This window comes from Chiloscyllium plagiosum, chromosome 26 (genome assembly GCF_004010195.1).
Source record: "Chiloscyllium plagiosum isolate BGI_BamShark_2017 chromosome 26, ASM401019v2, whole genome shotgun sequence".
Classification (NCBI taxonomy): Eukaryota; Metazoa; Chordata; class Chondrichthyes; order Orectolobiformes; family Hemiscylliidae; genus Chiloscyllium; species Chiloscyllium plagiosum.
Window position 1 is genome coordinate 6229269 of NC_057735.1, and position 23709 is coordinate 6252977.

General features: G+C 43.2%; 1 protein-coding gene across 2 annotated transcripts in view; it reads right to left on the reverse strand.

Moving 5' to 3' along the window:
• Positions 1 to 10970: 10970 nt before the first annotated feature.
• LOC122563048 (cyclin-dependent kinase 18-like) overlaps positions 10971 to 23709 on the reverse strand; it is a 123453-nt gene continuing 110714 nt past the window's right edge. For both annotated transcript variants that reach the window (XM_043716381.1, XM_043716382.1), the window contains exons 12-16: positions 22391 to 22496; positions 21064 to 21106; positions 19756 to 19846; positions 12550 to 12627; positions 10971 to 11930 (exon numbers count right to left, since the gene is read on the reverse strand). In XM_043716381.1, the coding sequence (XP_043572316.1) occupies positions 11893 to 11930; positions 12550 to 12627; positions 19756 to 19846; positions 21064 to 21106; positions 22391 to 22496 (356 nt within the window). In that variant the 3' untranslated portion in view covers positions 10971 to 11892. The remainder of the gene's footprint in view (positions 11931 to 12549; positions 12628 to 19755; positions 19847 to 21063; positions 21107 to 22390; positions 22497 to 23709) is intronic.

Sequence of the window (23709 nt, forward strand, 5' to 3'; positions counted from 1 at the left end):
CCTTTCACCCTGACAGGAATATACTTTCTCTGGATTCTTGTTATCTCATTTTTGAAGGCTTCCCATTTTCCAGCCATCCCTTTACCTGCAAAAATCTGTCTTCAATCAGCTTTCGAAAGTTCTTGCCTAATTGGCCTTTCTCCAATTTAGAACTTCAACTTTTAGATCTGGTCTATCCTTTTACATCACTATTTTAAAACAAATAGAATTATGGTAACTGGCCCCAAAGTGCTCCCCCATTGACACCTCAGTCACCTGCCCTGCCTTATTTTCCAAGAGTAGGTCAAGTTTTCTTCTCTAGTAGGTACATCCACATACTGAATCAGAAAATTGTCTTGTACACACTTACGAAATTCCTCTCCATCTAAACCTTTAACACGATGGCAGTCCCAGTCGATGTTTGGAAAGTTAAAATCCCCTACCATAACAACCCTATTATTCTTACAGATAGCTGAGATCTCCTTACAAGTTTGTTTCTCAATTTCCCTCTGACTATTAGGGGGTCTATAATACAATCCCAATAAGGTGATCATCCCTTTCTTATTTTTTAGTTCCACCCAAATCACTTCCCTGGATGTTTTTCCAGGAATATCCTCTCTCAGCACAGCTGTAATGCTATCTCTTATCAAAAATACCACTCCCCCTCCTCCCTTGCCTCCCTTTCTATCCTTCCTGTAGCATTTGTATCCTGGAACATTAAGCTGCCAGTCCTGCCCATCCCTGAGCCATGTTTCTGTAATTGCTATGATATCCCAGTCCCATGTTCCTAACCATGCCCTGAGTTCATTTGCCTTCCCTGTTAGGCCCCTTGCATTGAAATAAATGCAGTTTAATTTATTAGTCATACCTTGTCCCTGCTTGCCTTGACTGTTTGACTCACTTCTGTTCTCAGCTGTACCCGTCTCAGATCGATCTCTTTTCTCAGTGCCATACTTGGTCGAATGCAGCCTTGATATTAAGGGCTGTCACTTTCACCTCCCCTCTGGAATTCAGCTCTTTTGTCCATGTTTGAACCAAGGTTGTAATGGGATCAGGAGCTGAGGGGCCCTGGCAGAACCCAAACTGGGTGTCACTGAGCAGTTTATTGCTGAGCAGGTGCTGCTTGATAACACTGTTGATGATACCTTCCATCACTTTACTGGTGATGGAGAGTACACTGATTGGGTGGTAATTGGCAGGGTCGGATTTGTCCTGCTTTTTATGTACAGTATATACCTGGGCAATTTGCCACATTGTCAGGTAGATGCCAGTGTTGTAACTGTACTGGAACAGCTTGACTAGGGGAGCGGCAAGTCCTGGAGCACAAGCCTTCAGTACTATTGCCAGAATGTTATCAGGGTCCATTGCCTTTGCAGTATCCAGTGCCTCCAGCAGTTCCTTGATATCACATAGAGTGAATCGAATTGGCTTGAGACTGGTATCTGTGATGCTATGGACCACTGGAGGAGTCCGAGATGGATATCCACTCGACATTTCTGACTGAAGATTGCTGCGAATACATCAGCCTTATCTTTTGCATTGATATGCTGGGCTCCTTCATCTTTGAGGATGGGGATATTTATGGAGCCTCCTCCTCCAGTGAGTTGTTTAATTGCCCACTACTGGATTTGGAAGGATTGCAGAGCTTGGATCACATTCATTGGTTGTGGGATTGCTTAACTCTGTCTATGACTTGCTGTTTGGCAAGTAGTCCTGTTTGGTAGGTTCACCAGGTTGACCCTTCGTTTTCAGGTATGCCTGGTGGTGCTCCTGGTATGCCCTCCTGCACTCTCAATTGAACCAGGGTTGATCCCCTGGCTTGATGGTAATGGTTGAGTGGGGGATAATCCAGGCCATGAGGTTGCAGATGGTGCTGGAGTACAGTTCTGCTGATGTTGATGGCCCCAGCACCTCATGGATAGATCAGTTCGAAGTCTGTCCCATTTAGCACGGTGATAGTGCCACACAACACAATGGAGGGTACTCTCAATGTGAAGGCGGGACTCCATCTCTACAAGCACAGTATGGTGGTCACTTTTACCTGTACTGTCCTGGACAAATGCTTCTGCAGCCAGCAGATTGGTAAAGATGAGATCAAGTATGTTTTTTTCCTCTTGAAGGTTCTTTCACCACCTGCCGCAGACCCAATCTAGCAGTTATATCCTTCAGGACCTGACCAGCTCAATCAGTAATGCTGCTGCTGAGCCACTCTTGGTGGTGGACATTGAAGTCCCCCAGCCAGAGTACATTTTGCACCCTTGCCACCCTCAGTGCTTCCTCCAAGTGTTGTTCAACATGGAGTATTGATCCATCAGCCGAAGGAGAACAGTACATGGTAATCAGTAAGAAATTTCCTTGCCCATGTTTAACCTGAAGCCATGAGATTTCATGGGGTCTGGAGTTGATGTCAAGGACTCCCAGGGAACTCCCTCCTGACTGTATCCCACTGTGCTACTACCTCTGCTGGGTCTGTCCTGCCAGTGGGACAGGACATATCCAGGAATGGTAATGGTGGGGTCTGGGGTGTTATCTGTAAGGTATGATTCCGTAAGAATGACTGTCAGGCTGCTGCTTGACTAGTCTGTGAGACAGCTCTCCCAATTTTGGCGCTAGCCCCCAGATATTGGTAAGGAGGGCCTTGCAGGGTCAACAGGGTTGTTTGCGTTTTTGTCATTGTCTTTTCCGGTTCCAAGGTCAATGCCAGGTGGTCCATCCGCTTTCAATTCTTTACTGTGACTTTCTAGCAACTGATACAAATGAATGGCTTGCTGGGCCATTTCAGAGGGCAGGTGAGAGTCAATCACATCGCTGTGGCTCTGGAGTCACATATAGGCCAGACCAGGTAAGGATGGCAGATTTCCTTCCCTAAAAGACATTCATGAACCAGATGGGTTTTTCTGATAATTGACAATGGTTTCATGGTCGTCAGTCAACTCTTAATTCCAGATTTTTTTAATTGAATTCAAATTCCACCATCTGCCATAGCAGGATTCAAACCCAGGTCCTCAGAACATTATTCTGCGTTTCTGGATAAGTAGTCGAGCAATGTTACCACTAAGCCACCGCTTCCCCCACGAGTGCTGTAAAAGTTCTCTGTATGATAATAGTTGAGGGGCAAATACTGACCAGGACACCATGCAAAGCACCTCTGCTCATCTTCAAATAGTACATCAAGACCTTTCATGTCCACCTAACAGGGTTTAATATCTCATTCAAAAGGCAGCATTTCCAACAGTGCAGCGCACCCTCAGAACTGCACTAACCAGGGCCAGCATTTATTGCCCACTTGTTAATACCCAGAGGGAATACAAGAGTCACATTGTTGTAGGTCAGCAGTCACATTAGGCCAGACCAGGTAAGGATGGCAGATTCCTTCTCTAAAGGGCATTAGTGAACTAAATGGGTTTTTCTTTTATACATATTGATAATAGTTAAACAGTGACCATTAGGCCAACTTTCAATTCCATATTTTTATTAAATTCAATTTCCCAACTGTTATGGTGGGGTTTAAACCTCTCAGAAATAGGGATTATGAGATCACAGCACATTAGCACAATGCCCCATAATTGTAACAATGTCCTAGTACTGCGACAAGGTTCCAAACCATGGAGTTACGCTCCAACTCTGATTGACTCCAAGGCTTATTTAGGCACTTTTCTCACCGCTGTGGTTGACCAGTCACCTGAGAGGATCAGAGCAGAGGATCATTGACTGCTCCCACACCTTCGATGATCCAGCCTACAATCTCAATGATGTTCAACAAAGGCTCTTCAAGAAACCTGAACCAAATCTTTCAGGGCTGGCACAGTAATCCAGGAATGTTCAGAAACAGAAATCATATGCTCACAAGAAGCAACCTCACAACTAAAGAACACAACCGATCTATCATCTTTTAAAGCAAATTTTAATAAACATTGAATAAATTTCAAGAGTGAAACAATTTTATATTTTCTTTTTTTTCTCTAGAATTTATAGTACAGATATAGTACAGGATATGCTATCAAACATTCACCTAGAATGCACAGAACAAAGTCTAAGGAAGCTGTGAGCTCCAGAAAATTTCAATTTAAAATGCACTCTCCTCCCATTCCTAATATCTAGAAGCAAGACTGTTTTCAAAGTGGTGCTCCTGAGAGAAATCATTAATTGTTTTGTTGGAATGTCAGATAAAAACATTTGGAGCCAAATATTGGTGAGACTACTTGTTAAAATACTCAAGTGCCTTGATATATTTCTGAGTGTAATGCTCATGATGCCACAGGATACTAACACTTGGGAGAGGACCATCTTCCAATCTGAGCATCCAATGTCAGTGTCAAGTGCTTCCATGTCAGGTGCAACACTGTCTTTTTACTCTGTCCTGCTCCTACATTGAGCGTAGGTATTGAAGCCTGTTTCCTGACCCACTGTATTACATGCAGTCTCTACATTTGGCTGTGATTTTTCTCAGACAGGTAGGCCTGAAAAGATGCTGTAAAGATAAACAGAACTGCTCCACAGGCTCATTAGTTTTTTTGTCCTTTGACGTGCATAATTAAAAAGTGTTTTTTTTTCCAACACATGCAGGAGTCTAATTATCCTTCAATGACTATGTTTAAATAAGGATGAGACGTATAATACCTACTGATTGTGGGCATATGAGAATGCAGGTGCATGAGGGCCGTCAACCCCTTCACTTTTGGGAGACCAACATATTCATCCAATTTTAAATCGACTCGCACCTACCCAACCGTAGGCCATACCCAGTTAACCAAAGTAACATTCGTGCCACACAATTGCCAGGCAATGACAATCTCCAATAAGAGACAATCTAACAACTGCCCTTGACATTCAATGGTGCTACCAGCACTGAATCTCTCCTTATCAACATCCTTGGGTTACCATTGACCAGAAAAGCAACCATATAAATATGGTGACTATAAGAGTAGGTCAGAGGCTAGGAATTACTACAATGAGTAACTCACCTCCTGACTCCTCAAAGCCTGCCCACCATTTCTAAGACACTAGTCAGGAGTATGATGGAATATTCCCCACTTACATGGATAAATGCAATCCCATTAACACTCAAGAAGCTTGATACCATCCAGGACAAAGCAGCCGCTTGATCGGCACCACATCCACTCCCTCCACCAAAGACGTTCGGTATCTGCAGTGTATACTGTATACAATATGCACTGCAAAAATTTGCCAAAGATCCTTAGAAAGCATCTTCCAAAGCTATGACCACTTCCGTCTAGAAGGACAAGGATAGCATATACATGGGAACAGCATCCCTCGCAGCTCCCCTCCCAGCCACTCAACATTTTGACTTGGAAATATATCGGTGTTCCTTCACTGTTACTGGGTCAACATCCTAGAATTCCCTCCCTAAAGGCATTGTGGGCCAATGTACAGCAGGTGGACCGCAGCGGTTCAAGAAGGCAGCTCACCACCACCTTCTCAAGGGTAAAAAACTTAAATTCCAGATCAAAAGCCCATCCACTCAAACCCAAACTCCAGACCAAACTTATCTATCTAATCCTAACTTCAACCCCATCAAATTTACTGTAATTGGCAAAAGAAAAAAATAGAGACGTGAAGAAAAGTATTTTCACACAGTGAATGGTAAGGATCTAGAATGTGCCGCCTGACAGTGTGGTGGTGGCATACGCAATCAGGTTTTTATTTGAAAAGGAAAAAATTCAGGGCTGTAGAGAAAAGGTGGAATTATCTAACTCATTTAGACTTTGTTCTGTTAGTCCCATGTGGGATAATGTACAGCAGGTTACCACTGGTGGTCCATAGCAATCTCTTTCACTCCAGCCCATTAGATGTCCTGCTCCTGAATAAATTTTACCAAGGAGTGGCAGTAGGTAAATTGCTCCTTTGGAGATTGAGAACATAAATGTGCTCTCTTTTTCTGCTCTAACTGCTCTGAGATGCCAACCCCCAGATATATTTCACATATCCAAACCCCAGACCAACCTCACATACTTGACTCCCACACCAATCCTGTATCTAATGCCAAGACCAATTCTGTGCATCCAACCTCATTTACCCAACTCCCAGACAAAACCCGTGTACCAACCCACCAGACCAACCCCAAGTAAACGGCCCCACAGCAAACCTGTGTTTGCACAATTCAAAACCTACTCCATGCATCTATTAACTCAACACCCAGATGAACTCCATGTACCCAAACCCCAACTAACCTCACGTACTTAACCCTCAAACCAACCTGACTGCTCAACCTCAAGACCAATTCTCTGTATCCAATTCCGTGTACCCAATCCCGTGTACCCAATCCCGTATACTTACCCCAAAACAACCCATGTACCCAATGCCCAGATTAACCCCATGTACCCACTCACCAGAGCAACCTGTGAACCAAACCTGAGACAAACTCCACAGCACCTATCCCTAGATTAACCCCACATACTCAACCCTCAGATCAACCCCTGAATCCACTCTCAAGACCAACCCATGAACTCAACACCCAGACAAACTCAATGTATCCAAACTCCAGAACAATCCCACCTGCCCAACCACAGGACTAAACCCATTCACTTAACCTCTTACCTTGACCTCAAACACTTCACTCTACACAAATGTATTTAGTTATATTTTTAAACTTCCTTTATAATTTTACCTTCAACGTCATCCCTGCCAATATATTTTCTGGGTCTATTACTCTTAGCTGAAAATCTTTCTCCAGGATTTTTTGTTAGCGTTTTTTTTGACTTTTATTGATTAGCTTGCGTCCATTATGTTGATCCTCCTACATACATTTCCCTGTCAATTGCCTAAGTAGTGTCCATTAGGTCAGGTGCTCATCATCCTACCATGCCTGTAACAAGGATGCAAAGGTCACCAGCCCTTGGCTCCAGTTTGGAACTGTATCCGCCATATTGGAAAAGACAAACAAGAAAATTGAGCCTGAAATAGTAAATATTGGAATGTGAGGCTGGTAAATGTACCCCTTTGCCCAGCCATTTGCTACTGCTTTGTTGAACCTCAGCCACGTTTTACTCTGTCTGATCTCCAATTCTAGTCATGGTTTATTTAGTGACCAAATCTCTGAGGATGCTTAACCAATTTTCTGGAAATGAAGCTCTCACCCCAAGGGTTGTCAGACCTCACCACAAAGACTGAACCCTGTCCTCTGCCTGAGCCCAAGTCGCCCACAAGCTGATCATGCAGCAATATCATTTTCATACTAATTTGCAACATGAAACAAAGACAAGTATGCATAATACAAACGGAATTGAGGTTTCAGTTTACATTTCTCCAACTCTGACACAAGGTCATTAACTCAAAACATTAACTCTCTCTCTCTGTCTCTCTCTCTCTGTCTCTCTCTCTCTGTCTCTCTCTCTCTCTCTAGAGGTTCTGCCTGACACGCTGTGTATTCACAGCATTGTCTGTTTTTATGACCAGTTTTTGACAAGTGCAGTATTCTGCTTTTCAGTTAGTTACATGAAGGGACTAAAAGTCTAGTTAGCCCCCTTTCTTTACAAGATTTAAGGAATTCTGTAAATCTTTGAATCATTAAAGAAAAACTTTTGTTTTATATCAATCCTTCCAAGTTTCTTTCTTCTTTCACTGGCACATGGACCCTGGTTCAATTCCTACTGTCGGTGATTTTCTGTGTAGAGTTTGCATGTTCTCCTACTGTCTGTGACAAAGAGGTGTTGGCTGGGTGGATTGGCCATGCTAAGATGTCTATAGTATCCGGGGATGTACAGGCTATTTGGGTTAGCCATGGGAAATACAGGGTTACAGGATCTGGGTCTGGATGGGATGCTCTTTGGAGGGTTTGCCCAAAGGGAGATTTAAGCAATCCTTGAATAAGCACATGGATGATGATGGGATAGTGTAGGAGGATGGGCTTAGATTAATTCACAAGTCAGCGCAACATCGAGGGCCGAAGGGCCTGTTCTGCGCTGTATTGTTCTATGTTCTATAACTCAATGGGCTGACTGGCCTCTTTCTGCACTTTAGGGATTCTATGATTCTCTACAGATTCTGCCTGACCGTCTATGGCATTTTCTGGCATTTTCCGGTTTTAAGACAGGTTTTTAACAAGCGCAATATTCTGCTTTTCAATTAGTTACATGAAGGAGTAAGAATCTAGTTAACCTTTTGTTTTACAAGATTTAAGATATTTTTAAACATAATAAACCTTTTTTACATAAATCCTTCCAAGAACAAAAACATTTCCTGCTTCTTTCCAGAGGTCAATGACCAGATCTACCTGCCTGCCACATCTTAGCTACAGGCAGCAAGAGCAGGAACATCCAACTCTGATGGCAAAGCACTCTCACATTTACAACAAAAATCCAAAATAATTGCTCTCAGGACTCTGGGAGATACTTGGCACTTGAAATTGTTCAAAAAAAAGAATCATTGACATATATTAGATATTAGGGGAATGATTTCCACAGTCAATAGAAATTATTTGAAGCTCAGCGCTTTCCTGTAAAGTGACACATGTATTACCATATTTGAGTATAACATGTAGACGTTTAGCGTAGCAACTACACAATATCTGCCAGGGTCACAAGGTAGGTGGTGCAATCAGAGACTGGCAACAGGATAGAGAACAAAATGGATTTACATTTATTTAGCGCTGTTCTCTAATGCAGGATATCGGAAGGCATGTCACAGCTCATGAAGTATTTCCTAAGTGCTTTTTGCAATATGAGAAATTGCAGCAGTCATTTCTTCACATAAAACCTCACAAACAGCAATGTAATAGCAAGCAAATCTGCTCATTTTGTTTTTGAAAGTGATGTTGGGTAGAGAGATAAATATTGGCCTGAAGACACTAGGGCTAATTCCTCTGCTTTTCTTCAAAATAACAAGCTTGGGTTGATCCGAAAGGGCAGAAGGAGACTTGGTTTAATGTTTCAATCAAAGAAGAGCCCCAGAAAGTCTCGGCTACACAAATGCAGCAAAGCAGTTTGATTGCCCAAGCACAATATGTCTCTGACAAGGACACAGACTGGATCTAACTTGAGTTTAACAATGCTATTTGCAGGACATTGCTTTCACTATTTTTGTTTGACATTCTGACTCTCTTCCAATATTTTTCCAGAAACAAGTTTGAAAAGTGGAAAACAGTGGGTCACCTTAAATCAAATGGATCCGTATTAAGAGCAAGCTCTCATACAGGGCTCAGACATTCTTACCCAAGAACATGCAGGCTTTTACAAAAAAGCTGTCAAGATTGTTTAGCATTCCAAAATTTAACACTGGTACATGACAGCACAGATAAATGATCAATGAGGCACTTCCAGATCACCTCCGGATTTAGCAATATTTATGCTCTTCGTAGTATTGCAATTCTTCTGCTCAAAGTCAGGTGAATCATGATTAAAATGGATCAGGCAGGTAGTTTGTTTGATTGAGAAAAACTTTCATTCCTTGTTTCTACTCCCCATTTTCAGGCTTTTAAGCACGCAGACAGGTGTTTGGCAAGCTTGCTTTTATTGGTCAGTGCATTCAGTATAGGAGTTGGGAGGTCATGTTGCGGCTGTACAGGACATCGGTTAGGCCACTTTTGGAATACTGCGTTCAATTCTGGTTTCTCTGCTATAGGAAGATGTTATTAAACTTGAAAGGTTTAAGGAAAGATTTCCAAGAATGTGGCCAGGGTTAGAGGGTTTGAACTACAGGGAAAGGCTGAATGGTGGGGCTATTTGTCCTTGGAATATTAGACATTGAGAGGTGACCTTGTGGAGATTTAGAAAATCGTAGGGTGAATAGCCAAGGTCTTTCTCCCAGAGTAGGGAAGTTCAAAGCTGGAGGGCATAGGTTTAAGGTGAGAGGGGAAAGATATAAAAGGGACCTAAAGGGCAATTTTTTCATAGAGAGGGTGGTACATGTATGGAATGAGCTGCCAGAAGAAATGGTGGAAGCTGGTACAATTACAACATTTATAAGGCATCTGGATGGTTACATGAACATGAAGAGTTTAGAAGTATATGGGCAAAATCCTGGCAAATGGGACCAAAATAATTTAGGATAGCTGGTCGGCGTGGATGCGTTGGATCGAAGAGTCTGTTTCCATGATGTACGCTCTATGACTCTATAAGCCACCTCCTTCAACACCCTGCCAGGGACCCAAAGCATCTTCCCATGTCACTGTGCTCTTCCACATTCCACTGACAGGAGGCTGTACAGGCTAGCTCATACTTTCAGTGCCATCTTTTCAACTTGAGGACATGAGAGATCTCACCTGGGCCAGGAAGCAAGCATGGCCATGCCAAATGCTTCAGTTATACAGGGCAACTGGTGAGACTGTATCTGGATTACTGTGTACAGTACTTGTCACTATACTTATGGAAGGATGTTATTTAGCCGGAAAGCAGTTTTAGAGAATGTTTATAAGACTGATACCTAGAATAAGCGGATTGCCTGATGAGGAAAGGTTAGCCAGGCTAGGCCCGTATATCCTGGAGTTAAGAAGAGTCAGAGGTGACTTAATTGAAACACTTAAGACCCTAAGGGGACTTAACCAAGTAGATGTGAAAAGGATGTTTCCTATTGTGGATTACTCTAGAACTAGGGGGTCACTGTTTAAAAAAAGGGGTTGCCCATTTAAGAAAGAGGAGAGGAAATATATTTTTTCTCTCACAGGGTTGAGTGTCTTTGAAATTCACTTCCTCAAAAGGCAGTAAATACAGAATCTACAAATACTTGTAAGGTAGAGGTAGATGGATTCTTGATGAGCAAGGGGATGAAAGATGTTCGGAGATGTACAGGAATGTAGAGTTGATGTTGAAATCAGATCAGCCATGACCTTATCAAATGGGAGAGCAGGCTTGAAGGGGCAAGTAGCCTACTCTTGTTCCTTGTTTGTGTATGAGTAAATGCAGTTGGCTGAACACTCTTCTATCCCCTCAGAGAGTGGGAAGGAAAGGAAGAAATGATAAAGGAAGAAAAGGAAGGAGAAAAAAGGTAGGAAGGGGAAAAAAGGAAAGAAGGAATGAAGGAAGGAAGGAGGAAGAGGAAAAGGGAGTGAAGAAAGGAAAGGAAGGGATAAAAAATGATGGAGGGAATGATGAAGGAAGACAGGGAAGAAAGAACCAAACTCATACTAATTATGATCTCATGTGATCCTACTGTGACCCTGTACCCTATGGACTTGCCATGAACCTGTGCCCACTATGTCTGCTATCACCCTTGCCCTCTGTGCCTGCCATAAACCCTGAGATGTCCTGAATCTATGCCCATTAGCGCCTGCAATGAACCTGTTCTCCTGGAGACCACTGTGACTCTTGTCCCCTTAGGCCTGCAGTGAATTCGTGTCCCATGAACCTACTGAATAAAGATGCATGGATGCTTTCGATGTGCAGTTTTGAGGAAAAATTATCAGCAGCATTCTTTAATCTCTGCAAAGGCAAGGATGCAGGGAAGAGGGGAGTCAGCTGTTCGGTGTCAATGCTGGATAGTCCTAAACTGATCGGAAGACAGCTACAGTGCATTAGCTAAACTGCTGTATTGGGATGCAGTATTGGAGACGAGGGCAGGTATGAGGATATATAGTAATGGGCACAGTTGTAACTGGGCACTCAGGCAATGAAGCCAGGTTGTGCATTGGGATTGATACCAAATATCTTTGATGAAGATTCAGCATTTAGTGCCAAAGTTGAGTTAGTGGGGTTAGAATCTAATCGAATTGTAGAGCAAACCTGAGGCTGTGAGTGGAGTCCTCCTGTTCCTGGTGATTTTAGTTAATGTGTAGCATCACAGTTGAAGGATGCTGATCTCACGAAGACATCATCTTGGATTACTGCTGGAGCCTCACCTGGTCCCATTCCATGCTGCAATAATGAAGCTGCCCCCACTCTCAACTCTCTCTCCACACCCCCACCATATAGTGACCGTGTTCTTCTGTAATGTGGGGACGAGGCAGGAGCACAGAGCCGTCTAAAATAAAACACTTTGCCTTCGATTCTTGCCTCGGGCTGGAAAATGGAAAATGACAGGTCAGATCCTGCTAGATGTGATATGTTATATGCAGGAACAGGCCATTCAGCCCATGCGGACCTTTCTGCTGCAGTTGAACCTCCAGCCACCCTTTCCCATGTAACTCTATCAGCATAACCCTTTTGTCCCTTCTCCCTCATGTGCTTATCAAACCTCCCATTAAATATGTCTAAAATCAACTACTATCTCTGGTAGCAAGTTACTCTGGGGATATCAGCACTCTGATCCCACTTTACTCCAGGAATACCAGTGCCCTGATCCCAGTTACTGTGGGAAAACCAGTGCCATAATCCCAGTTGCTGTGGGAAAACCAGTGCCCTGATCCCAGCTAATGTGGGAATAACAGTGCGCTGATCCTGGCCACTCTGGGAATGCCAGTGTTTTGATCCCAGTTATTCTGGGAATGCCAATCCCAGAATACGAATGTTACCTAGGAAATCCCCTGAAACTTTGTTATCCAGCTTTAATGTTAAATTGTTTTATAGAGGAATCTCTGCAGTTTCCTTCACTAATCATCGATATATCTTTTGCTTAATTTTTTTCTTCTCCCCAGCAGTTCTGATCAATGCATTGGTCTGGCGAGCCACACAAACTTACCAGACTGGGGATATGAAGACCTTCGATAACCAGGATCCTTCTGCAACTGGATTTCTTTCAATGTGAAAATACTAACAGCTGTACAGGAGTGAAAGATAAAAAAAGAGAATTTGGTTCAGCGATCTGTGGCTAAAGTTTGCTTTGTACCATCATACTCAGTCCATATAGTACTTTAGGCAAAACAGAGTACCCAAACAGGCAGTTCCTCACCAGCATCATTCCCATGTGGTCAGGAGGGGAGAATAGGGCATGGTATCCTGCCAGTTTGCTGTACACCACCTCCCCAGGACACTTTGGTATCAGGTGGTGATCAAGCAGAAACAGACCATTCAACCCAATTGGTCCCATGCAAGAAAGGTCCCATTCTCCTGGCATCACTGTTTTCATTGACTTACAACAGTGTCTGGTCAAATGGTGTCTTCATTTCAAAGTCCTCACCCTGGTTTTCAAATCCCTCCATGACCTCTTCCATTCTTCTCCATCTCTGTAACCTCCTCCCAACCAACAGCCCACCAAGTTATCTGTGTTCCTCTAATTCTGACCTCTTGAACCTGTCTGATTTTAATCATGCCGCTATCGCCAGCACTGCCTTCAGCTATCTGGACCCTGAGCCCTCTGCAATCTCAGCCTCACTAAAGCTGTCCTCCAAGATGAGGCACACCTGAAAACTTACCTCCATGGCCACCTCACCTCATACCTCCTTCTGCATCTCGATGTTATAGTCTGGGTTATAATGCTTTTGCAAAGGGATGCCCCAAAATAATGGCAATATCAGGGAATGAGTAATCCTGAAACCCAGGCTAATGCTTCGAGCTCATCCACTTGAATCCCCCTATGGCAGATAGTGAAATTGGATTTCAAGTTTATAAAAAAGTATGGGATTAAAAAGCGAGTCTAATGGCAGCAGTTTAATGACTATCGATTGCTAGAAAAGTTCCTGATACCCCTGACAACCCCTTCAAACCCCAACCTAACATGATTACCACCAGGCAGAAGCCCCACAAACACCCACCCCTCCCAAACTTGCCACCTGAACAAATGGCCTTAATACATTCATCGTTCCCCGAACCCCCACCCCACCCCTCCCTCCCCCCCACACGTACCTGACACCAGTACCATTTCCCCCGGCACCCTACCCACTGGCACCCTACCCAGTTGACAGCCTGAGTCCTTAACTAAAAGTGCCACCCTAACTCTCCACTTACTCTACAAGCTGACCCTTTCACAATGGCTGTCAGTGTGGCTGGTTGTGCTGTTGGACACTGAAATCTCAGAGCTCAGCACGCTGTCTGCTTATTGTAAAACAGGACAGGGTCTGACTCCTGCCATCTACCCTGTACAACAGAGGAACTGTGCTGGGTTCAACTGTACATTCCAGAAGGACCGGATGGGATCTATCCCAGGTAGCCGAGGGAGGCTAGAGGGGAAATAGCTGGGGCCCTCACAGATATCTCCTTAAACACAGGTGAGGTGCCAGAGGACTGGAGGGTTGCTTATGTTGTTCCCCCTGTACAAGAAGGGTAGTAGGGATATTCCAGGTAACTACAGACCAGTGAGCCTGACATCAGTGGTGAGAAAGTTGTTGGAGAAGGTACGGAGGGATAATATCTATTTATATTTGGAAAAGAATGGGTTTAACAGTGATAGGCGACATAGTTTTATGCGGGGGAGATCATGTCTTACCAACTTTGTAGAGTTATTTGAGGAATGACGAAATTGATAGATGAAGGAAGGACTGTAGATGTCATATACATGGACTTTAGTAAGGCGTTTGATAAGGTTCCCCATGGTAAACTAATGGAGAAAGTGAAGTCACATGGTGTGTAGGGTATTCTAGCAGGTGGATAAAGAACTGGTTGAGCAACAGGAGACAGAGAGTAGTAGTTGAAGGGAGTCTCTCAAAATGGAGAAAGATCAGTATTGGGGCCACTGTTGTTTGTGATATACACAAATGATCGGGAAGAGGACATTGTTGGTCTGATCAGTAAGTTTGCAGATGACACGAAGATTGGTGGAGTAGCAGAAAGCATAAGGGACTGTCAGAGAATACAGAAGGATATAGATAAACTGGAGAGTTTGGTGGAGAAGTGGCTGAGGGAGTTCAATCCAGGCAAATGTGAGGTGATGCATTTTGGGAAGTCTAATTTTAGAGCAAACTATACTGTAAACAGAAGAACCTAGCGAAAAGTCGATGAGCAGAGAGATCTGGGAGTGCAGGTCCATTGTACCCTGAAGGTTGATGCACAGGTGGATAGAGTAGTCAAGAAGGCATATAGTATGCTTGCCTTCATCGGACGGGGTATTGAGTATAACAGCTGGCAGATCATGTTAAAATTGTACAAGACATTGGTTCGGTCGCGTTTAGAATACTGTATACAGTTCTGGTCACCACATTACCAAAAGGATGTGGGCGCTTTGGAAAGGGTGCAAGAGGGTTTATGAGGATGTTGCCTGGTATGGAAGGTGCTAGCTATGAAGAGAGGTTGAGTAGGTTAGGATTGTTTTCATTAGAAAAAAGGAGACTGAGAGGGAACCTGATTGAGCTCTACAAAATCATGAAGGGCATAGACAGGGTGGATAGAGATAAGCTTTTTTTTCCAGGGTGAAGGATTTAATAACGAGAAGTCATGCTTTCATGGTGAGAGGTGGAAAGTTTAAGGGGGATATATGTGGAAAGTACTTTACACAGAGGGTGGTAGGTGCCTGGAACGCGTTGCCAGCAGAGGCAGTAGAGGCAGGCATGGTAGATTCATTTAAGGTACGTCTGGACAGATGCATGAGTCGGTGAGGAGCAGGGGATACAGATGCTGAGAAATTTGTCAATAGGTTTAGAGAGTGGATTTGGATCGGCACAGGCTTGGAGGCCAAAGGGCCTGTTCCTGGGCTGTAAAGTTTCTTTGTTTTTTGTTCTTTGAGCTGGAAAGGGAATTACTGACTAGAAATGTGGAGTTCAGTACTTATGGAAAACAATATTTGAGCAGAATGGCAATCCAACTGCCACGCCTTGGAATATTTTGGAAGTTATGGGGTGTGTTTGACCTTGTACCATGTGTGGGTCAATAAGCAATCATCAACCATTTCACACCCAACATCTAACCTGAGTGAATCTAAACAGTGACAATAGGAGAGCTGCTTGAACATAAAAGGTTTTTAAAAGATTTGTCCAGTCCCTACTCTTCCTGGATTGCATTCTCATGGTGAGAACTGAAACATAACACCAGACACCTTATAATTCATCTGGAAATATTTTAAATGATTTGAGAAGGACAATTGTTTCATTATTGTGGATGCACATGCAACAGAGCAGAATGAGTTTCACACCGAACAGAAATCATGTCGGAATGGGGGACAGAACATTGAGTAAAAGCTGTGAACTGAGTGTTGATTTAACCGGAACGGTTTAGTAACATTAAGCAGAAATATTTGCAATTTGAGGCCCTCATTATACAATATGTACAGCACGGTCTGTCTGTTTGATAGTGTAAGTAAAGGGGCTTTTGTAACCAGTTACTTTTGAACTTGAATAGACATCACAGTCTGTAGATCTGCTCAAAACAAGACTGGAAGTGGATTTTCCAAGAGATTGATGGAGGAAACGGAGTGGGGGGGTTGCAATAGCAGGGATTGGGTGTGGCGTGCAGAATGCAGTTAAGGCCTGAGTCTGTCGTCAGTAAAAGATAAAGTCACCATAGTCTGGCCACACAACAGCACTGCTCTCTCATTAGAGACAGAAATGACTGATGGCGGTTTAACCTGAGGGTCACCACACTTCAGGTGAAGAGCGAGGTTGAGAAGGCAAGCTCTTCATGGTAACCTCAGCTGGTTCGGGAATTGAACCCACACTGTTGGCATCACACTGCATTGCAAACCAGCCATCCAGTCAACTGAGCTGCAATCTCAGTGAGAGACAATTCAAAGTGACCTGGGGAAATGGGTCATCAGGGACCAAGAGAACATCCCACCACACCATGAAAATTAGACTGGGGCATAAAGGGTGCAATTATAAAATCAGAAAATGCTGGAGGAACTCAGCAGGTCTGACAGCACCTGTGGAGCAAGACACAGAGTTAACCTTGCCAGTTGAGTGACGGAACAGAGACTGGGGCTGTATTTCCTCTGGTACAGCAGATCAATGGGTGATTTAATTGAGGCGTTGAAGCAGATTAAAAGCTTTGTTAGTGCTGATCGATAAAGATCATCTGGTAGAAAAGCCCAGAAACACAGGACATGACCTTAAAGTTAACATTTAGGTCATCAGGAGCGGAGTCAAGAAGCACTTCTTTACACAAAGTGTAGTTTGGAGATCTCAACTTCTTTTCCCAGGAAGGTGTTGAGGCTAGAGGTCAAAGGCAATTGCTGAGGGCCAAGTCAATTGAAAATATCAAAACTGAGTTTGATGGATATTTGTTAGGTGAGGGTATTGAGGGTCACAGAAGCAAGGCAGGATTTTTAAAATATACATTTGTGAGATACAGCTTCACCAGCTGGCCAGCATTTATTGCCCATCTCTAGTTGCCCTTGAGAAGGTGGTGATGAGCTACCCTCTAGAACTGCTGCAGCTCTTGTGCAACGCACAATGCTATTAGGGAGAATTCCAGGATTTAGGCAAAGCAGCAGTGAAGGAACAACGATATATTTCCGAGTCAGGATGGTGAGTCGAGGGGAACTTGAAGGTGGTGGTATTCCCATGTGTCTGCTGCCCTTGACATTCTAGATGGAAGTGGTCATGGGTTTGGAAGGTGGTATCGAAAGAAGCCTTGGTGAATTTCTACGGTAGACCTTGTGGATAGAACAAACTGTTGCAGCTGAACATTGGTGGTGGAAGGAGTGGATGTTTGTGGATGTGGGGCTAACCAAGTGTGCTGCTTTGTCCTGGATAGTGTCAAGCTTCTTGAGTGTTGTTGGGGCTGTCGCCATCCAGGCAAGTGCAGAGTATTTCATCACACTCCTGATTTGTGCCTTGTAGATGGTGGACATGCTTTGGAGAGTCAGGAGTCACTATATTCCTAGCCTCTGACCTGCTCTTGGAACCACATTATTTATGTAATGGGTCCAGTTGAGTTTCCAGTCAATGGTTACCCCAAGGATGTTGAAAGTGGGGGATTCAGTGATGGTAACATGAAAATTAGACTGGGGCAGAAAGGGTGCAATTACAAAATCATAAATTGATTCAGTGATGGTAGCATCACTGAATTAATGGAGTAGAGCTGCAAGTCAGCCATGATCTAACTGAATGGAGGAATGCAGTTGAACATACAAACAAAATATCAACATTAGAAATTAGAAGGGTAGGCCAATTTGAGGAGTTGAATTGCCTCCCGTTGCTGTGCTCCTAAAGGTAATGGCTGCTGGAGAGGGCCTTGTCTTCTGAGCTGAAAGGTTTTACAATTTTTAAAATATCAGTGTTCATTGAGACCGATTCAGATGGACTCCAAGCGGAGTGATTTTGTTGTTCACTCCAGTCCGTGTTTTTAGATCGGAAGAGTTGTGTCAATCTCAGGCAGAGCGTGCTATAGTTAAATGATCATTTCTCCCCCATTAGCAACAGTCTGAACACAGACAGCAGCCATACAGACACTCTGGCTGGGAAAAGAAATGAAGGATTGTGTTCATTTTACCCTTTCTCAACGTCGGGCCACTTGTAAGCACTTACAGAAAACTTTTGAGTGCAAAGTGTACGCCCAGGGAGCATAAAGGACAGTGAACAAGGTTGACTGAATATCAGGGAAAAGAGATTAGTGGAGAATGGTTGTTTTTCAGATCAAGAGATGGTAAATAAAGGGGCACTGGTCCCCCTGCTAAATATTAATGAATTAGACTTGGCACAATCTCAAAATTTGCAGATGTCACAAACTTGGTAAGAACTGCAAATTGTCAGCAGTGATAAACTCTCAAGGATGTAGTGAAGCTACACTTTCTGTATTCTCTGGTGGGACCTGGGTGTTGCTGGCTACCCAGCATTTATTGCCTGCCCTTAGTTGTCACCACCACCTTCTCAAGAGCAACTAGGATGCTACAATCAGTAGACACAAGGCAGAAAAATATCAAAACAAAGAAGTGTGAAGCGATCCATTATTGGTGGAGGAACAACAAATGATACAACATAAAGGATACAATTCTAGAGTGGGTGCTAGTGTTCAGCGACCTGGAGGTATTTGTAGGCAAATCATTGAATAATTCTGTTGCAGGTTGAGAAAATGGTTAATGAAACATGTGATATCCTAGCTTTATCAATATTGACATAGAGCAAAAAAACGAGCAAGTAATGATATAATACAGGTTTGGCCTCAACCGGATATTGTGTGCAATCCTAAGTACTGTGTTTTAGGAAGGATGTTAAAATTTGAGAGAGGGTGTGGAAAAGGTTCAAAAGAATGGTTCTAGGGTTGAGGGACTTCAGTTGCATGAATAGACTGGAGGAACTGGGACTTGTTCTTTTTGGAGAAGTTGAAGGTTCAAAGGACATTTCTTGGAGATGTTCATGAGGGACCAGGACAGAGGAGACAGGGAGAAACCATTCTTAATGGAACCAGAGGACTGAGACTTAAAATACATAGTATGGGTACCAATTGCAACATAAGGAAGCACAGCAGGTGGTCAGGACTGGGAATGCACAGCCAACATACTCAGATGGAAGTAAGTTCAAACAGGTTTCTTTTTAAGAAGACTCAACTTTTGCTGAGAAAACAGTTGAAAGGTTACAAGGAAAGGGTGGAGAGCAGGAGATGTTCTTCCAGAGAGCTTGCAGGGACACAATGGCTTGAATGGCCTTCTTCTATGCTGTAACCATTCTATTGATACAGGATATGCAGCAATAGGTTTGTGCAGAGCAAGATTCAACAAAAGTCAATAAATCAATGAAGAGATTATATATTTTTTCTGTTATTGGTTGAGTGGAGAATTTCTTTGAATAGTACAGCAGGGTCTTAGTTTAATGTCATATCCAAAAGCCACTGCACTGCAGGTGTTGGCATTAATAAAAGGCTCAAGTCACTTGAGTGGTGCTTAAATTCCTAACCTTTTGGCCTCAGAGTCACGACAGTGTATTGCTGCAGCCATGGTATTACTCCTGGTGCTCAGGCAGATTGGGGCATTTCAAAATGCTAGTGAGAACAATCGAGCCCCCAAAACCCCAAACAGCTTAACAGCAAAACACGAGATCTTGGCATAGAGAGGGAAAGGATTCCACACTGAGCAGAGACTCACTGTCTGGTAGAAAGTGCACTCTTTCACCCAAGTTCTTGAAATAAAGGTGTTGGAGAGCATCCTCAGCTGAAATCCTCTTCTTGGCCTCGTACTGAGATAGAGAAATGAATTTAAATGACAGTCAGCATCCAGCAGCAAACCCTGCACTCTTACTTGACCCAACTTCAGTGAAAGCAGCACAATTCAAGAGGAAGAGACAAGCCCACATTTAAATAAGCCTGTTTCCATTAAGAGTCTCAAAAGTAAATTCACAGTATGACAGATGTGTTACATCACAGAGGAAGTCCAACCACCCGTCGTGTTTGCACTGGTCTGTTAAATGAGCATTGTTACCTCGTGCCAATCCCCTGCATTTTTCCCATAACCCTGCACATTATTCTTATCCAATGCCCTCTTGAATGTCTCAATTGAATCTGTGTTGAGAGTGTGGTGCTGGAAAAGCACAGCAGGTTAATTGAATCTGCCTCCAGCCAATGCATTTCATAAAATGCTTTCCTCACTTCGCCCTCAGTTCCTTTGCTGATCTTTGCAGCTTTGCACAAAACACAGTCCTGAGCAACAGGAGCTGAACCCTCACAGAGCAGCAGAGCAATCTGATTGTTTGCTGCACTCACCAACAATGCCCATACTGCTGGCTTGTGGCATTGCAGAATGGAACCTCTCTGTACACCTTTGCAGGAACAATTTCTCAGCATTTCTTATCCTGAGTTTTAGGGTTTGTAACAGGTTCTTCACTCCTTCAGGGCTGATGGTTAACCTGCCTCATGCAAGTCTGGCTGAAAGGTTTCGACCTTCGGGCCAGTGGGGAAGATGTTACGTGGAGATACTCGAAGAACTAGGATGGTTGTCCATTAGATGCAGTGCAGTAACTCATCAAGACAATTTTCACAATATCTTCCAAATCTTCCTTTCCTACCCAAAGGGCAACAGGTACATGAGCACACCATCTCCAACAAGTCCGCTACTCAGCTACACACCATCCTGATTTGGAGGTGAATCGCCATCTCTTAGCTGTTGTTGTGAAAAATTCCTTGCCGCCTTCAACCAGTGTTGTAGCTATAACACTGTCACAAACAACTACAAGAACATCAACTCCCATCTGAAGGGCAATTACGTGTGGACAGTCAATACTAACTGGGCTAGCAATACTCACATCCTGTTCAATAACAACAACAATTCCTGCTATAATTCAAAATTGCATGAGAACATTCTCGTCAGTGGAAATATATGGAAAAGCAAGCAATTGTCATTATAATGCATACTGTTAGAGAAATGCGTTTGTAATTTATTAATTATTTAGTTGCTTACCAGTAAAAGGTTTGCAAAAAGGTCTAGACCTTCAGCGTCCAATCTGGAGAAACACAGAAATTGAAACATTCTCAAGAGATTGAAATCTTTTCATAGATAATTATAGACATAAACACAGTCTTGAAGTTATCCTTGCTAATATTGACACTTAAAATATTCACCTAAAATTCCTCAGTCCAGGTTTTAGAGACTGTGCCAACTCATTTTAAATAAATCTGAATTTGCTACGTTAAAAATAGCAGCCAGAGAAATGTGACAGAAACACAATCTATTCAACAAAGACCTGCTTCCAGCTGGTAGCAACCAAGTGCAACATCAGTTCAAAATCTTGTCTCAAAGACAGCAACTCTGATAGTGCAGTGTTTCCTCAGTTATAACAAATGTAAGGGCTCAGGTTTCCGGAGACAGATTTGAAACCATGACCTTTTGGCTCAGAGACAAGAGCACCAAATCACAGTGAACAATGCTATGGATATCATAACATGTATAATATATTTATATATCTGGTGTGGTGATAATGTAACTGAATTACTGATCTAAAGACCCAGACTAATATAGAATCCCTACAATGAAGAAGCAGGCCATTTGGTCCATTAAGTCCACACTGACTCTCAGAAGAGCACCCCACCCAGACCCACCCCCCTACCCTATCCCTGTAACCCTGCATTGCCCATGACTAAACTACCTAGCCGGCATATCCCTTGATACTGCGGGTAATTTAACGTGGCCAATCCACCTAACCTGTACATCTTTGGATGATGGGAGGAAACCGGAGCACACAGAAGAAAACCATGCAGACCCGGGGAAAATGTGCAAACTCCACAAAGACATTCACCCAGGGGGTGAATCAAACCAGGGTTCCTAGCGCTGTGAGGCAGCAGTGTTAAACATTGAGCCACCATACCACCTAAACATCCTGGGGAGACAAATCCTCACCAAGACAGCTGGGTGAAATTAATGATGGTGGAAATCAAGACCAGTCTCATAGTGTTGAGTACTAAACTATCACTGATTGTTGTTAAAAATAATCTGATTCTCTAATGCCCTTCAAGGATGGAAATCTGCCATCCTTACCTGGTCTGGCAATTATGTGACTACAGACTCATAGCAACATAATTGACTTTTCACTGCACTCTGAAATAGCTGTAGCGAGCCACTCAGATCAGGGGCAATTAGGGATGGGCATCCTTGTCAGCAAAGCCCAGTTCACATTAAAACAAAGTAACAGTTTAGACATAGTGGGCTGAATGGCCTGATATGCAGTAAACTCTAGCAAATACTTGATTTACAGTAAAGGGAGAAATAAGGACGATGGCTTGCAGTGTACCTGGGAACATGATGTATCATTGGTTGTGGTCGGTAGTAAGGAAAATTATAAGCCTTGAATTCTTCATTGGATGTAATTCCCAGCCATGTGTCTTCTGCTGGAGTCCCTGGAACAAGACATTTGCAGAATAAAATATTAAAAATAATTAATTGCACTTTCACTCAGTAGGAGAATGAAGGGTTATGAGGATAAGGCAGGAAAATGGAGCTGAGGATTATCAGATCAGCCATGGTCTCATTGAACGGCAGAGCAGACACAATGGGCCGAATGGTCTTCTCCCACATCTTATGGTCGTCACAATTGATTGAAGCTCTGAGCTCTTCCATCCATTCCATATTTATCCAGAGAAACTGGATTTTAGAGAAAAGGTTGTCGCTAAATACTGATTGTGACTGAGTCCCTGTTAAGACTCTTAAAATAAAGCCAGCAATGTGGAGTCCTGGTGTGTTACCTGACCCTTGCATGAGTTTTCAAACACATATTGTACCTTAACTAAGATTCACTTTCATCTTTTCACTTCCATAACAATACTCAGTTCCGTCTCAGTTCACCTGCTGCTGAAACCATTAGGGCTTCTTACCTTTAACTCAATTATTCCGAAACATGCCTGGCTGGTCTCCCATGTTCAACCTTCCATAAACCTGAGGTGATCCAAAATTCAGCTGCCAATGCCTTAACTCACAGGAAGTCCCATTCCCCTATTGATCCTATTTTCACTGGCTCCCAGTCAAGCAACAAGCCAAAGTTTCTCACCTTTGCTTTCAAAACCTTCCATGGCCTTATCCACTGTAATCCCCACCAGCCCATAACCGTCTAAGATATCTGCAATCCTTTAATTCTGGCTCACTTGTGCATTGCCAGTTGTAATCGCTCCACCACTGGTGGCTGTGCCTTCAGCTGCCTGAGCTCCAAGCTTTGGAATTCCCTCCCTAAACATCCCTTTTGCTGTCAGAATTTTGAGTCTCTCCTGCATTTTCTGTTTTATTTCAGTTTTCAAGCATCTGTGGTATTTTATTGAATATAGAATATTACATAGAACGTTACAACATAGTACAGGCCCTTCGACCCTCAATGTTGAACTGACCTGTGGAACCAATCTGACACCTACACTATTCCACTTTCATCCTTATGTTTATCCAATGACAACTTAAATGCCCTTAAAGTGGCTGAGTCTACTACTGTTGCAGACAGTGCATTCCACACCCCTATTACTCTCTGAGTAAAGAAACTACCTTTGACATCTGTCCTATATCTATCACCCCTCAATTTATAGCTATGTCTCCTCGTGCTAGCCATTACCATCTGAGGAAAAAGGCTCT